This window comes from Haliotis asinina, chromosome 6 (genome assembly GCF_037392515.1).
Source record: "Haliotis asinina isolate JCU_RB_2024 chromosome 6, JCU_Hal_asi_v2, whole genome shotgun sequence".
Lineage (NCBI taxonomy): Eukaryota > Metazoa > Mollusca > Gastropoda > Lepetellida > Haliotidae > Haliotis > Haliotis asinina.
This window is the reverse complement of record NC_090285.1, coordinates 33,752,459-33,770,152: the sequence shown is the minus strand read 5'-3', so window position 1 is coordinate 33,770,152 and position 17,694 is coordinate 33,752,459. Positions and strand designations below refer to the sequence as shown.

Below are 17,694 nucleotides of genomic sequence, written 5' to 3'. Positions count from 1 at the left end.
TCATAAACAGCGGTCACGAAAGCAAGTTGTCAGACTAATTTATCAGCTTTGACATAAAGCCTCGAGTGAGTGAGTTTAGGTTAACGCCGATTTTGGCAATATTCCAGCAATACCATGACGTGGGATAACGGAAATGGGCTTCACGTATTGTGCGCATGTGGGGAATCGAACCCGCGTCTTCGTCGCGACGAGTGAACGCTTTAACCGCCAGGCTATCCCACACCCGCTTTCTCGAGGATGAAAACACAACAAGACTTTAAGGGGCTTGACCACGACCATCAATGGAATTAAGCTTACACGTACTGTGCATAAAGCCAAAGGTGTTGTTCTCACCGTTCCGCGGGAATGTAGTCACGGTGTAAATTTTAATATATTTTTCAAAACTAGTAGAGGAACCTGAACTTTCAGTTTCGATAGGAAGTGTAAACGTTGTCAACTTATGAACGCACCAACATTTCCCTGTATTACCACCCCTAAACACAACGCATGAAATGAAAATTGTACACAGGCAAATTACATGCCATACAGCAGTCATCTTTCAAAAGCGACAACATTCTAAATAACTATGGTTGTAAGGAAGTGCAAAGACACTCTCACAACATTCAATATTATCATATCAACATTGATTGACTCCGATAAATCTCGTAAATATTTTTCATCGTAATTAAAAAAATGAAGTTCCTCTACTTTTTTAGGAGTATATGTAAGGCCGAAAATTGTTTCAAGCTCCAGATATCAATACCAATACAGCACTGTCCACGTCTGCATGTGTTTGGGCGCATCCAGGTGACCGTCGCGGAAAGGAGTTCATTTGACAGGAAGCGCTTATACGTCGCTAACACAATGAGCAGCGTGCCAAGGTTGATGATTACCGATTCTGGCACACTTCGCAACCATCCGATCCCCATGTGACCTCTAAACCCACCTTCATATGGCTAATTAATTAACTACTGTTTGTTGTTTACAACGGCACTCCAGCCATATGGCGACAGTCTGCAAATATTCGAGTCTGGGCCGGAACATCCAGTGATTGACATTATGAGTATCGATCTGCACAAATGGGATATGATGACATGTGTCAACCAAGTCAGCGAACCTGACCACCTGATCCAATATATAGTTGCCTTTTACGCATGGATTACTGAAGACAAGATTAGTTCTAGTTGGTTACAGGTACAATGTATATCAACCAGAAACCGAGTGAGTGAGTGAGTGAGTGAGTGAGTGAGTGAGTGAGTGAGTGAGTGAGTGAGTGAGTAAGCTATTTTATCAATATTTCTGCAAAATATAATCTGGGGTTATAGATTCAATACCACGGGGCGCATTGAGGTAGCCAAGCCAAGTGGTTACGGTGTTCGCTTGTCACGCCTCAAACTGAGTTGGATTTCCCACGTCATGCAAAGTGTTTTTCTCGTGAAGGTTGTTCGCCGCCGGTAGTACTGGAAAATTAGTAAACGCGGCGTAAAGTTATATTCACTCAGTCTTTCGAAAAGTCCTCGAAAACAAGTCTGTTGGTGTTTGTTTTCTGTTCGACTTAGAATGGAATGGATATCTTCTAACTATAAATCTTGTCCTTTCACTGTTTGTCAAAGGCCATTTTTTTCGCCACGATTTTTTGTTTGCTCAAACATGACAGAGTAGAATGAACTGAGCTAGGTCGACGTGTACGGCGTTCAACTGCTTCGCCAATGCTTTTGATCGATAACAAATCCTGAATTAAACAACGATTAGAGCAGGAGCACGATGCTTCATCAAAATGTTGGGTGATTTTGTGTCAAATTCTCCTCAGAACTGATGGAGCAGTGAGGAGGGGGTGAGTGAGTAAATTATGAACGCCCGATTGTTTCGTGACAGTGGGTAGTGACTAGCCGGTTGAAGAGTTGGCGACTAGTCGGGCTAACAGGTTGAAGAGTGACTAGTCGGGTGATGGGACGTAGCTAGAGATAGTAGGGTGAATTAGCTGACTTGTAGAGTCAGTGAGTGACTGAATGACTAGTCGTGTCAATGGGTGAGTGATGTAGTCGGACCAGTTGGCTAGTGAACGACTAGTCGGGTCATTTGGCGAGTGAAAGACTTGTCGGTTCAATAGGTGAGTGAACTAGTCAGGCTAATAAACGACTGTTCGGATCAATTGGACAGTGAAAGACTTGTCGGGTCAATGGGGAGAGAACGACTAGGTCGGTCAATGAACAAGTGAATACTAGCCGTGTCATAGGCGACAGATCGACCAGTCGTGGCAATGGGCAAGAGAAAGAATAGTCGGGTCAATGAGGACTGAACGAGAATAGTCGTGTTATTCTGGGGTGACCGACCCTTGGGTCTACGAGCAAGTGAACGACTAACCGGATCAATGGGCTAGTTTGTAAATGGTCGTGTCATTGAACTGGTGGACGACTATACTTCTCTCAGTGGTTGAGAGACGCACGTTTTGTGCGACATGAACATATATACAGATCAAAGGCAAGGATAGCATGTCATCTGATGACCATCTAGATTCTGCAGATTCCAACTGACATCCTACAGTCTGTTGTCTCTGTGACGCGATTCCCAAACACAGACCAGGTTCTAGGAGTGTGTTACGCAATAGCTGGGTGATCAATAGCGACAGGGGCAGCACGCAGGGACACCCGACGTCGTTGGTGTGTCTGGCGGAGTTACAGGAGTTGGAGGTTGTTGTGCCTCATGCAAATCTCTGCTCTAATAGCTGACGTCATTGCCACGCTACACGAATTCACAAATAGTTGACTTCATAGCACCAATACACAAGAAGTAGATTTCACTGCACCAATACACAAGTAGTAAACTTCATTGCACCAATACACAAATAGTTGACTTCATTGCACCACTACACAAATTGTTGACTTCATTGCACCACTACACAAATAGTTGACTTCATTGCACCACTACACAAATAGTTGACTTCATTGCGCCACTACACAAATAGCTGACTTCATTGAACCACAACACAAATAGTTGACTTCATTGCACCTCTACACACATAGTTGACTTCATTGCACCACTACCCATAAACAATACACTGTTAGTTTCAATAAAGGATGACTAAGATAACGTACGTGTGGTGTATTCTTGTAAGTATGCTTCTTCAAGTCGAATAGGAAATTTCACGGCAGCGATACACATGTATAGTTAACATTATTGCACCTTTACACGTATACATAACTTCATTACAAGTCAACACAGAAGATAACGACTGCATCATTGCAACTTTAAGTCTAATAGATATCATTACATTTATCACACTTGTTCACTAAGTATGAAGGATATACTGTACTGATCATTATGCAACAAAATTCACCTGACAAGAGCTCTACTTCTGATAACATGTTGCTATATATCAACAGTAGTTGTTATTACACGTGGGTGTGTGGAAAGAGAGGATTCTCTAATTTGGTCTGGTTCTGTTCGCAGTTAGTGGACATGAGTAAGTGTACGTGGTCCACGAGTGCTGAAAGCTGATATACTGTTATTGCCTTCACGTCTCCAGAAAGTGTGCGGACATCTCAAATCAATCGCCGGTCTCTTTACGGGCGCCGCTTTTATAGACCAGTGTTATTGTTTCCGGGGAGGCATAAACTGTGAAGTGTATTGGACAGTGAATACGGATCGATATTGTTCCGTTTAAAGCGTAGATGAAAGTTTTGATCGTAGTGATAGGGTTTATTTCAAAATTTACAGTGTGTGTGTCAACGTTACGATAAATTCTCGCGACTTTTTATCGCGTGATTGACTATCTGCTTCCCGGATGCTTTTGAAATAAGATACGCTCTCGGGTCAGCTAGACTAATCGATATTCGGCGAGTGTTCATTGATTTTTGTTCCCTTTTTCTTCCGGAAATAACTTGTTTGTGACGTCTGGTACATTACAAACGCTTTGGTTGTTTCATGTCATAACTTTTTTTTGTCTGATTTAAATCACAAATTGTTATTTGATGTCAGAAACAATTTACTTGCAACTCGCGCATAAAGATTTCCAAAAATACGTGGTTCTGGATTGCTTTGGTTTCTTTTTTTTTTTAAAGAAAAACAAAAGAAAAAAAAACAAGGAAAAAAGCCAAAAAGAACAAAAAAGCAACAAAAAACAAAAACAAACGAAACACAAAAACAAAAAAGAAAAGAAAAGAAAACGTTAATTAAATTTCCATGAGAAGGATAAAGAAGTTTATTTAATCATCAGTATACACAAAAACTCTGTGTCAAGCTAGGGCGCATCAACGGCATATTGGTCTGATAGAATTAGCTTTTAAATGTCTTCTTTATACGAAACATGATCGATAACTAGGATAGTTTTGAATGCATAAAATACTTATTGATGGGGTGACCAGGCTTGGTGACCGTCTCCGCACCCCGATAAAATGGAACGGTGCTCAATGTGTCAGTCACTGGTTTGTCCGGTCCAGGGTCGTTTATTTCTGCTGTCATATGGCTGGAATTCTGTATGTGCTTTTGTTTGGTTATCGCTCATTCGAAATCAGCGATATTCCAGCTGCATGACAGCGAATAATCGAGTCTGGGCCAAACAATCCAGTGATCAACATCACGAGCAGCGACCCACGCCACCGGAATACGATGTCATGTGTCAACCAGACCAGACAATTGTTCCCCGGATCTTCACTTGTACTTCTTTTGTGCGGGGAGTACAAGAAAACAAAACAACAAAACATAACGTGGCTGAAACATTGCCAGTCCCGTATCAACCGTAAACGCGATGACACCTACAACCAGAGCCACTGATGTTCTATAAACAGGCCAATCCTCTTCCGTTTACTGTTATTTAAATAAATACGCTTTTCTTTTTAGATAAATAAAAGTAAAAAGATAAAAAAAAGAGTTGACAGCGGAGATACACCACTGAATTACCTCGTTCATAAAAGTCCATCTCAATTTCGAAGACGTTTTGTTAATAATTGTTTCCATGGAGACCGAAAGGTCCAGAAAAAGTAATTACCGGCAAAACTTCGGGTCATTTAGTGAAAAGCATTAAGCAGTGTCTTGATCCCTTCGCAGCCTTCAATCTTTGTGTACAATAGAGATAAGACAAGACTTGAAAAACGTAGCTCAGAATAGCTTTGCATGCAAGGAAAGAATCAGTCGAAACATGAACTGAATCAGATAAATTGGTTTTCCATACTTAATCTGCCGTCTGATTTAAGGGTGTACTTGGGTCTTCGAGTTTATTCAATGCACATTGATTTTGTTGCCCTTTTCAAAATAAAGTTTGCTTAGCATATTTTACGGTCATTTACTTTCAATTGGTAATATGATCCATGACCTTAGATCAGTACAAATGTGGGGCATACACTTTACTGAAGTTTAACAGTTACGGAATCTTTTCTATTTGCAGTTCCCTTCCGTTTGTGATGTAGCGGATAGAAGATGCTAAATGTTTTATAAGGTGGAGACAATGCTCCGAGCAAAGAATTCTGAGCAGAAATTAAATAACAAAATACAACTAAATAAAAGCGATTTTCTTGTAATATTTCCTATCGACCCACTGAAACGGGGTCAAGATAAGATAAATAGTTTCCCTCGTGTGCTCTTACGTATGTGCGTGCATGCTTGCGTGCGTGCGTGCGTGCGTGTGTGTGTGTGGTTTACAGTGGGAGCCTACAGACATAGCATGCGGCTGGATGCACTGCCATGACAAGATATTACATGCCCCGCCCCATGCAGGATAAAAGTGAATCCTCAATGAAACAACATACCACCAGCTCTCAAGACAATTGCTCGGTTACCGAGATACCGTCTCCGTACTTTGGAAGGGCATAGTTTGAAGAATGCTATTCAGTGTGTTGGAATATTTAAATGGTATACTGAAAGAGACAAATTCGCTCTATAGAAACATGTCCCGACTTTCAAATCAGTATATAAAGAGCTGTCACTGACATATGGCACGTAATAATAAGCTATGAGACGTGCGTGTCAGCATATCTCCCTATCAGTCGGCACACTCGACCAAACGTTCAAATACTCATGTCTCTAAAGGAATAAAAACTTAGTTTAAAAGGCATATTTTTTATGCTATGTATAGATAACAAGATAACCCTGTCCAAATAAACGACAGGTGTCGAGGACATCCCGCTTATCTATAGACTTGCTTATAACATTTGGGTAGAATTAAGTACTATACACACTCATGTATTTATTATCAAAAGAAATGCCAATGGCACACAGAGACATGCAAAGGTGCTGAGACATAGGAAGCTTAAACGTGAGTGAGTCAGTCAGTCAGTCAGTCAGTGAGCTCTTTTAGCAATATATCAGCAACTGCTTGCTGGCTTCACAAGCCGAAAACCCGGGTTTGATTCCCTACATGGGCACAATGTGTGAAACCATTTTCAGTAGTGATATTGCCGCAATATTTCTGAAAGCGCCCTTAATATACTGCTTTGTAAAGCCATATTCAAACACTCACTGTAAGCGCTGATTCTCCGTGGAATCCCAGTAGGAGCACTGATATGTCTATATCATCTTAGCTCTATCACCCTCACAAAAGTAAGAAAAAATGTGAAAATGTAAATGTTTTCTTAAAAAAGACAAACAGACTGTGCGACATTTTCACCATTTGCCGCTCTTTGGTGAAATGAATTGTTTATTCCTGTGGCCATAAGATACGTACGGTATCCTAGAAAGGGACAAACTTTATTCTCACCCATAAACAAGGGGTACTGGGGTAGCTTAGAGGTTAAAGCGTTCGCTCGTCACTCAGAAGACACGGGTTCGATTCTCCACATGGGTACCATGTGTGAAGCCCATTTCCTTGTGTCCCCCGCCGTCATATTGCTGGAATATTGATATAAATAAATAAATAAATAAATAAATAAATAAATAAATAAATAAATAAATAAATAAATAAATAAATAAATAAATAAATAAATAAATAAATAAATAAATCAATCAATCAATCAATCAATCAATCAATCAATCAATCAATCAATAAATATTGTGTGGTCCCTTTGCAGCATCGTACTCTCACAGTTTCTATGTTGTTAAAAAAGGCGTCAACGCGACAATGCGACAAAAAAATGTCCCTCCTGGAATTCCATACATATCTTATAAACACATGTTTCACCATAATGGTAAGCGCCCCCGCCGTTTGGGCGTGTCTCCGGCGCTTGTATACATGGAGACTTTACGAGCTAACCTAGAATGTTTGAGGAGAACTAGCTGGTCTGTCATACAGACCCTGAAACAAATACATCTATACCAAAAGCAGCCCATGCAAGTCTAGAATATAAGTGACCGATCTATACTACCACAGTCTCTGTAAAAGGGAAAAAAAGTCTCGAGGCTCCTTTTAATCATATCTTATCCACATAATTTAGAAACTATTTTTTCCCTGTAAAATAATTTATGTTCATATCAGAGACTAAAATTGAGTCTATGGTAAGTCTGCTTGGCGAATATGAGCCAGACTTCTTTCAACTGCCACTGAAAAGGGTTGAGTCGGGATCTTGTTTTCAACCCCTATATTCACTATGAGGTGAATAAGAAACTCTTCTGAACTCTTCTGAACACCCCACCCCCCCTTCCAAAACCCAATCATTTCATGTGTTTATTGAATTGTTTTTACAGTCACAAGCTATCTAGTTTGGTTTATTAACTTTACAACATAAAGTCAGTTACTTTAAGAATCCGATTCACTCCTGCTGCAAGCTGCCTAAAGCCCGAACATTAAGTTATCTGTAGCTAATTGTTTAAAGAAAGTTATGACATTTCTGACGATTTCTTGACACTGAGATGTGAAACGGCAACCTTGTCTCAGCTCAAGACAATTGCACGTCCAGTCACACTAACAGTCCCAACCATTTATGACACGGTCCCGCAAGATCCCGCGGGATCTAAGAAACAATGGAAAACTAAACAACCTTGGAACACAGCTATGACTGACCCATTGCTTCTCAAAGATGCTCTTTGCTGCCATGTCCATTTGATGCATTATAACATGGGAAAATTGGACGAAACATATTTCACGTTATGTGGTACTAGATATTGTGAATACCACAGACAAACCGTGACAATCAGCAGCAGATGTGCTCGTTGTACAAAACAACCATACAGTTGTCAGGTAGTAATTCAGGTTTCAAAACTGATCAGCCATGGTTACAGCTTGGTCAAGGGCGGTTGGATAGCTTAGTGGTTAAAGTGTTCCGCTCGTCACGTCGAAGATCTGGGTTCGATTTCCTACATGGATGCAGCTTGTGAGGCCCATTTCTGGTGCCCCCAGCCGTGATGTTGCTGTGATGATGCTGTGATATTGCTGTGATATTGCTGGAATATTGTTAGAGGCAGCATAAAGCCACACTCACTCGCCCACCATGCGCGTTCTTTGTTTTGTACGTCGGTTTGTGTTGCCGCCATTAAAACGCTAGAAAATTAAACGATATACAGTAAACTGGTGGCGGCTGAATGTGGATGCCTTAAAGAATGACGATGACCTTTACGTAGTGCCGGTGGATGAAACGCGAAAGCACATTAAATGAAGAAATACTGCGATTCTATATGCTGTCGACAAAGGGCATCTTGTATTCTTGGCGTTATCTCGAGTTAACTTGCGCCGAAAATAGCAAGATATTGCTGTTTCGAGTGAGCATGTATTCAAGGTGGCTTATATAAGGCCTGATCTCAGTTGAAATTGAGCCATTTTCTACACCCACACAGAATTTCGTCTCGTTTAATAATTTCAACTCATTCATCCATTCGTTTCTTCCTTTCACGCTTCGTATGTCTTATATATTTCTTTTTCTCGTTTTATTTGATGTAGACCTGCTTATCAATGTATTACTTTGTATTTTTCTTTGAATATGTGATTTGTTAAGTTTTTTGTCTTTCTTCTTTGTTGATGTTTTTACTTGTCTGGGTTTTTTTTATAATTGACAGGATGTGGATTTTTCCTTCTTTTTTTTTGTTTTTATGGATGTTTTTGGTGTATGTCTTTTTTTGTTTTTTGTTTGTTTCTGTTTGTTTGTTTGTTTCTCTCTCTCTTTCTCTCTGTCTCTCTCTCTATCTCTATCTCTCTCTCTCTCTCTCTCTCTCTCTCTCTCTCTGTGTGTGTGTGTGTGTGTGTGTGTGCTTGCTTTTGTCTTCTTAAAGGCTTTCTTTTGGAAGAAAGGACGTGCGTCTGGCTGAATACTGCTACATGGCATTCAACGGCAAAGTAAATTCGGATACTGTACATGTGATGCCTACGTTTCAACACATCTTCACTGTTATTGTGCTAGTCCCAGTGTGTTAAACCCAGATTCAGTTATCCACATGGATGGTTGTTTTCGGTTGTCAAGCCGTACGTCCGAGTTCAGTCCCCAGCATGGTACAATGTGTTCAACACATCGCTGGTACTCCTGTAACAATCTGGATTCGTCATTTCCATAAACGTAAAATTATTCTCATTCAATCACTTCTGTGAAGAAAATCCATAGATACTGGCAACCGTCATGATTGGTCGAGATTCAGTTAAAAGAAGCTCAACAAAAACAAATATTACTGTATGCTCTCTTCCTAACATGGGAAGGGCAGTGTGGTAGGCTAGTGGTTAAGACGTTCGCTCGACACGAGTCAGTTTCCGGTGTCCCCGCCATGATATTGCTGGAATATTCCTAAAAGCGGCGTAAAACTAAACTCGCTCACATACTCCTGACATGGATGCCCGTGTTGCACTGACCGAAAACACATGCAACATGAAAATGAGACTAATATTTTCATTAAGTTTCGTTTACAAAATAACTTTGTTTACATTTGCTGATAGTATTAGTTTATGTCTGTCTTGAAAAGTAAAAGAAATTTCATGATTATTTTGTCTCAGAAACTAACAGTACAAGTTCTACATAGTTATGAGAAAGACAGACACGCTCGCGCGTTCATTTCATACTGTCCATACAATATTAATTAAGTTCTCTACGTCCATCTTTTAAGATATCTTTCGCCCACCTTTTAAAGATATATTTAACCGAATTTGGAAATGATAACTCTCTCATCTCAGATTCATTGTTACTCAGTCGTTAGGTAAATATTAGGTAATCCGTCAGCACCGATTTGTCAAACCGGTTATATAGCAATGTATGAACCTTCATTAGCACGCCATGTCTTAACATTGTCAAAAAGATCTTTCACTTTCGGGTTATAATATACTAGACAGCAAAAGAAACGCAACTCTATTTTTTGTCAAGTTTTTAGGCAGGAGACATGAACATACAAACACGATCGCTTTCTTTTAGTAGAATTCATTTTGATCGACTCTTTCCTTTCTTTTGCTGTTCTATTAGTTACCATGAACTATGATTTGGTGGAACCAATTAACGAATTTGAATATTGTCATGGAAACAGGTTGAGGTCACATTGTGGGTGCACAGAGACTAGTCAACAGACCCAGGTGATCTGGTTTAATGTGACCTTTCTGCGTGACCGCCCTGAACTCCAATATTTACAATGGATAACGTCGTATCATTGTACGTGAAATACGCCGACACACAGGTACTATCGCACGTTGATGGACCTTTATACGAGACGCAATTAATCTGAAGTGCCAGTGCAACCACTGGTCAGCTTCGGGATGACTGGTGGATATTTCGGCCACCTAGTTTTGTGTGTAAGGACCAATATGTCGTGTGTGTTGTGAGTGAGTGGGTGTGTTTGGGAGTGAGTGGTTGAGTGAGTGAGTGGTTGAGTGAGTGAGTGGTTGAGTGAGTGAGTGGTTGAGTGAGTGAGTGAGTGGTTGAGTGGGTGAGTGTGTGAGTGAGTGGTTGAGTGAGTGAGTGGGTGTGATTTATTTATTTGGCAATATTCTAGCGCCGGACAACAGAAACAGGCCCCATACAGTGTAACCACGAAGGATATTGAACCCGGGTCTTTCTATTTCACATCAAGGTACACTAGGTACACCGACGACCTTTTAAGCAGGGCACTCTGACAGCCTGGTGGTTTAAATGTTCGCCCGTCACACCAAACGTCCAGGTTGGAGTCCTCTCATAGACGTGCAATATGGATGTTCAGTGTGGCAATATTGTTCGACTGTTTCTAACACCACAAACCACCGTAGAACCATAATAGCCAAAGGGTTAGAAGAGTATAGAGCACTGAAAGCGTTGGCCTATTACCTATAATACTCGGGTTTGCCGATACAGTGTATACAAGATCAAACTAAGTCTAATTTACTCATACATCAGGTAGGATGACGCTGACAGCGCACTTGGAAGCTGGAAACATGGTTGTTAAAGCCTTCGCTTGTCGCACCGAAGACCAATGTTCGATTCCCTGCATGGGTATGGTGTGTATAGCCCTTCCTTGTGCCATCAATCGTCATGTTCACAGAATATTGCAAAAACAACGGAATAACCTTATAGGCACGCCCTTTCAAGTACCCCATGCTTATCTAACAGATGACTAATGGGATCGGGTGGTCAGGCTCGCTAATTTGGTTGACACAATCATGTCATCATATCCCAGTTGCGTAGATCGATGCTCGTGTTGTTGATAACTGGATTGTCTGACCCAGACTCGATTATTTACAGGTGGAATATTGCTAAGTGCGGCGTAAAACTAAATTCAATCACCTAATGGGTAAGAAGTCGATGTACATATATGTTGGTTCGTGGTGTGTATTGGAGCGTCCTTCTTGTGGATGAATGAGCAGGGAAGGCTTAAAATCTTTAACGAGAAGATACAAAGAAGACGGATTCTAAACTAAGCGGAAAATCAATAACAGGGAATGCTTTTATAAGATCCAATTACTGGGGATCCATTTCTATTTGCGGCAACCTTTGATGACAGTAAAGAATATTTAAGTCAGCAGTGATTAAACGATCTAACGCCATCGTGTTATAGTATTTGGATGAAATATTCCGATATAGTCCTTAAATCTGAATTAAGACAAATTGTTGACACATAAAATCTATATTGAAATATATCGGTCATCAAATATCGACCAGTCTCCCCGTTGACATTGTTTGATACATACATACCATGAACTAAGGTGTCATGGGTCGATATTTAAACATCAGTAATGAAATAGGTCGGGTCAGTTGTTATGTATGCATAAGCGACGGCTATACTTTGCAAGTAACGGTAAAAAACCCGGTGAACATTCACCATGTTTGCTAACAGTGGTAGCAAGGATACCGTAATTTGTATATGAATAAATTAAAATCCATCGCAATGAATCCCCAAACAAAGAAACCAAATACTGACGCGTACCCATTTCTTAAACAGGTTAGTCTCTTTCAAACTTCCTGTTTAGTCTCACTGTATAAACTTAAACATTATCGAATTTCTTAAATACGAAAGAACGGATTTTCTTACAAAACTGAAATCAATGAAAGGAAAAGAGTGTATTCAAACCGTTTAATATACTGTGTTGTACGTTGCTGCGGTAACGATTTTTCCATAAGAATTTTAATCACCTTGGGCGATGTTCATAAAACATTCTTTATTATTCTTGATTGAGTGAGTTAGTATTCATGTCACATCGGTAATACTTCAGCCATATCGTGACAAAAGAAATTCATAAACATCTGAAACTTTATTATTAAACTGTTATTGAGAGACAGTATAACAATTGGATCTATTGTTTACAATATAACTGAGGAAATGTCCACGCTATGGGATACCGATTCCCCAATTGCAGGCCTGGTTACATCGAAAGCTAAACGAGTGGTCAGTCAAGTCCTTGCTGACTTGCTACTGGTACAACTGCATAGCAATGGTCAAGGTGTCGATCGATGGTCTGCTGAACGCAGCAAACTGCAACAGTAACCAGTGATAACATTCCAACCCGTCTTCGCTGTTGCCATGATAACTGTAAAGGCTCGTCATGCTCTGTTTAGCCAGATCGAACCTGCGTGCTGCTGAGAGCTGGAACAATGGGATTCAATGATTACCGATCCACTAGGTCTACCTGATGGAGATATCTGGACATAGCTGTGTCCCAGTTGGGTTTAGTGTTGTACGTTGTAGGGAGGATGGCTGGATTATATTGCTTGGCACTGTTTCGTATCTCATGGCGGCGGACTTTGTTATGTAGAGACTGCGTCAGACAGAAGGGAGCAGTTGGAAAAGGAAAGCGTTCAGCAAAGAGTTAACCCCTTATCCACTCGCATACCGCTGTTAAACCTAGAAACACATTCTGGGCAAATCTGAGATTCGAACGATCACTGGTTCCGGGAATGTCAAGGGGACGCAATTTGTCACGACCCCATGCATGAGAGCGACTGACGTGGTCCGGTCTTGAACAGAAATTACTTAAGAATGTCATTCGTCTCGCCTGACTGAGGACAGTTCTGTTGATAACAACATTCTGAATGCAGATGTACCGAAGGGGCCTATTAAGCACAATGGGCAAGGCATACATGTGCACAACAAAAGAGCACTTTCATTTTCAGCAGTTTTCTATCTCTCTGCACCCATCGCTACATCTATATCTGTTGAGTCAACAGAGGATGTATTCCAAGGGCGTTACAGTATCACTCATATATGCTCACGAAACTCCATCAACGCCCATCATATACAGATACTTCTGTTCGTTGAAGACAAGGCGCGCAACAGCTTGACAGTCTGAACTCGTAACATTATGTTCAAATCCATTCACGATTAGTGATGCAACACACCAAAAGAGCTTCCGCCTTCACAACACCTCACGGGATTGAGATGAAAGTGGATCATTTCTTCAAAACAGTGTCAGGACGCAAAGACTCCATCGTGTGGACAGATCTCTTATCAGCAGATCCCACAAGCGGTCAGATACGGACGCTGCAGATTCATAACTCCCGTGCGGGATAGTTCCACTGGAAACCAGCCACGTGGCAACGGAAGACAAACAACCAATAAAATCGACCTTCACGCGGCTATATACGGGTAATAGATTTCCAATATGCTATTCTCGAGGCGACCTCATGGGTTTGCACGTCCGACGGTCTCGTATCTGCCCAAACGGGACATGTATTCTATATTAAAGAACGACAACACATGACATGTATGGTACGTGATTCAGTGACGATTTGGGGGTTACCCTATAGGACGTCGAAGGTCTCAGACGTCGAAATCGCTGTAATACAAACGTCCTTTTTATAGTAATTGTATGCACTCAATATTAATTTATGCGCTTATCGCGAGTGTGATACAAATAGGGGTATGTTGGCAGACAGTTAACTGTGTCCGCCGAAAATATTGAATACAGACTTACTGGTTTAGGTGTTGCTTTTGTCATATACACCATTTGCCTACAGCATGTCTCATTGTTCAATGGCTTATTTCGTGGTCGATCGTGGTCTTATTGTCGGACCACAACGGAGACTCAGTTATTGCTAAGTATAGACTATAGTGCTACATGGCCGGATGAAAGGGGGTTGGGGGTCAGTGGGTTCGAATATTCAATGTGGTCTAAGTAATTTTCAAAAGTGAGATTGGTTGTGAGGAAAGAGGGATGGGGATGGGTGGGTTGGGTGAGTGGGTCCATGTGAGGACTCGAACCTGGACTTACGGTGTGACGAGCGAACGCTTTAACCACCAGGCTACCAGACTCTCCCGTGGAATAGGTCGTCGGTGTACCAACTGTACCTTGATGTAAAATAGAAAGATCCGGGTTCGATTCTCTTTATGGGAACTATGTGTGAAGCCCGTCTTTGTTGTACGGTTCACTCACTCACTCACGGTGTTGCAGTTGCCACTATCAGGTCAACTATCAGCAGCAATTAGGTCAGTATTTTATAGGTTCCCATCAGACATCTCTGTGGCCTCCCAAAACGAATGTCAGAGCCATAAATAAGTGAGTTTAGTTTTACGCCACACTCAGCGACATTTCGGCTATATGGCGGCAGTCAGTAAATAATCGAGTCTGGACCAGACAGTCCAGTGATCAATATTATGAGCATCGCTCTGCGCAGTTGGAGAGCGTGACGTGACGTGTCAACCAAGCCAGCAGCCTGACCACCCGATCTCGTTAGTCGCCTGTTACGATAACCATGGGTCACTGAAGGGGTGTACCCATGAGGATATTCCACTGCGTTTGCAACTTTCCATGAATATGACGACTGATGGCACAAACACAGTCGTCTTTTGTGGGTTGTTGAAGACCCGGAGCTTCACGGGTCGGAGCCGAAAGTGGAGATCAATTAGTCGAAATGCGATAAATATAATTAAAGTAACGTATTTGTCATCGTGACAGGAAAAGCAGTGCTCGTCCACAAAGTAGTGTTCGCCTTTATGGATTATATTTGCTATGTAGAATGTAGAATCTTTTAGCAGGAGGGTAAGTAAAGCCACGTCGAGGGTCTCCAGAAATGGGTTGCACACATTTCAACTTTCAACACTAGAAGGGGTCTAAATCGAACGGGGCGATGAGGTAGCCTAGTGGTTAAGGCGTTCGATCTTCACACCACACTCTTCATTCAGCGGGGTTCCATTCCCCAGCGACTCAGCTTGTCGTAAGAGGCGACTAACGGGATCGGGTGGTCAGGCTCGCTGACTTGGTTGACGCATGTCATCGGTTCCCAATTGCGCAGATCGATGCTCATGTTGTTGATCACTGGATTGTCTGGTCCAGACTCGATTATTTACAGACCGCCGCCATATAGCTGTAATATTGCTGAGTGTGGCGTAAAACTCAACTCACTCACTCACTCCATTGTGCCCATTTCTGGTCTCCTCCGTTGTGATATTGCTGTAACATTGCTGACAGCGGCATAGAACTAAACTTAACTCGAACTAAACTCGAAACTAGAAATATGTTTAAATAATGACACCATTAGCTAAACAAGTGATGTTGAGGCTGTGAACATAATTAAATTTCACGAAATCTGAGACAACGATTAAAAGCTTGAAATCTGCGGTGGTTTATAATGATTTCTGAACCTTTCAGAAATGGTAGTGATAAACCGCCTCTGTGTTGGCAAGAAATCAATTTTCAGGGTTTTTTTTTTCAAATGTGTTATCAGCCTATACTAAGGTGTGAGCGAGTAAAATTCTGTTTGTAAGATTCACATTCATGGAACTTTATCTGAGTTCAGCTCCTTGCACCGAAACAGGGAACAAATGTTTTTCATTGATTTGTTTGAGCGATCTTATCCGATCGATGAATCATAATTGTCACACAAATAAAATGCATGCCTTTGCTCTTTGCACGTCCAGACTGGTTTTCTTCTGTGAGTCAGACATGGGAGGAATATATTCAATAATGCTTAGTCGTGTCAGGTCGATAACTGGCAAATAAAATGCTATTTGCTTAAATGCAGCGCTGTACGAACGTTAACTCACAGTTTATAATTATCTCCGTAAAATAGAGTGATCGCGTCGATAGTCACGCGTTCTATGTCATTGCACTTAATACTAGTCACGGGGTTTTTTGGTTCGCTGTCCGTTATATGGAGGCCCTCATTGAATCGGTGGAATGCTGACAAATGAAGCATGTACCTGTAAACATTTGAAATTTTACGTAAACAATATTTGGCTAACGACCGAGTCATTAATTCAAACACACAAATCCCTTTCAATCCCCAACCCCATGTACGATAAACACAGCCTTATAGTGCACAAGTGGCATCTATCTATCTATCTATCTATCTATCTATCTATCTATCTATCTACCTATGTCACTACATTCGGTATATTTCGTATTAATATGACCTTGATATCTCGCCTATCCAGTAATACTGGTCATTGTTGTACAGATTTGTATATATATTCTCAATGCAAAACGCATACCGAAACTAGTGATTGAAAGCATGAGGCTCAGTCCTTTCCATCGTTGTGCGAGATGTACTCATACAGCAGTAATACCAGCGTCTGACGGAACATGGAATTTCCATGGGAAACGAAGCACATTTCAGAGCCCCAAAGTATGGAAATGTGCAGAAAGAAATATGCACAATACATACGACTGAATACATACAATGTACAAAACATACAACTGAAGCGCATATCCCTTCTGCTGCACAGTAAAGGTACATGAGATATTAAATGAAGGGAGGAAAATTAAAGTAAACTGTTTCAAGAGTTAATGCATCTCAGGTATACAAGCTAGCGTACAAACATAGCAAAGGAAGAGAAAACTGGTGGCAGTTGTAAAAGTAAACAAATATTAAAATAAACAAAGTACAATATCTGAATCACGAGAACACATTATGCATAATTCACTCAGAGCCTTATTTTCCTAATTGTGTAGAGAGAGGTCATGATGACACAGACTCCATCTCATTTATTGTTTTTGTACATAGGATGGCATGTAGCTATTTATCATTTGGGTATGAGCGAGAGGGTCTCCCTTGCTTGAGAAACTGATAATTTCATTGTCGGAGTCCCACTTGCAACGTGTGCGATGGCGCGGGTAAATGTGGTACATGTCTAAAATTGTACAATATCTAAATCCGTAGTGAAAATAAATGAAATTACCAAATCCTGGTCATATTCCGATGTGAATGCACCCATGACGGTTTAGAAAGATTTAATGAAAATGTTCTAATGTTTTAAGAACTATTTAAATTAGCATGGTAAGGGCAAGCAAACAAATAAAAAACGGTGGGTTACTTTGAATTGTAAAAACGCGAGTTACTAAAAACGAACTGATCAGACTAGATCGTGGCACAATGCTGATGAAAACTAGAACACATGAAACACAATGTGCATGACAACACTGGGTGCATCCCATGCTAGGACTGATTATCGTCATCTACTTAAAATTAATATTCTTTT

At 41.0% G+C, this 17,694-nt stretch overlaps 1 protein-coding gene across 1 annotated transcript in view; it reads right to left on the bottom strand.

Annotated features, from left to right (window-relative positions):
* LOC137287805 (uncharacterized) overlaps positions 1–7,942 on the bottom strand; it is a 31,979-nt gene extending 24,037 nt beyond the window's left edge. Inside the window, exon 1 of the mRNA XM_067820193.1 lies at positions 7,910–7,942. Coding sequence (XP_067676294.1) covers positions 7,910–7,942 — 33 coding nt within the window. The remainder of the gene's footprint in view (positions 1–7,909) is intronic.
* Between the last annotated feature and the right edge of the window lie 9,752 nt (positions 7,943–17,694).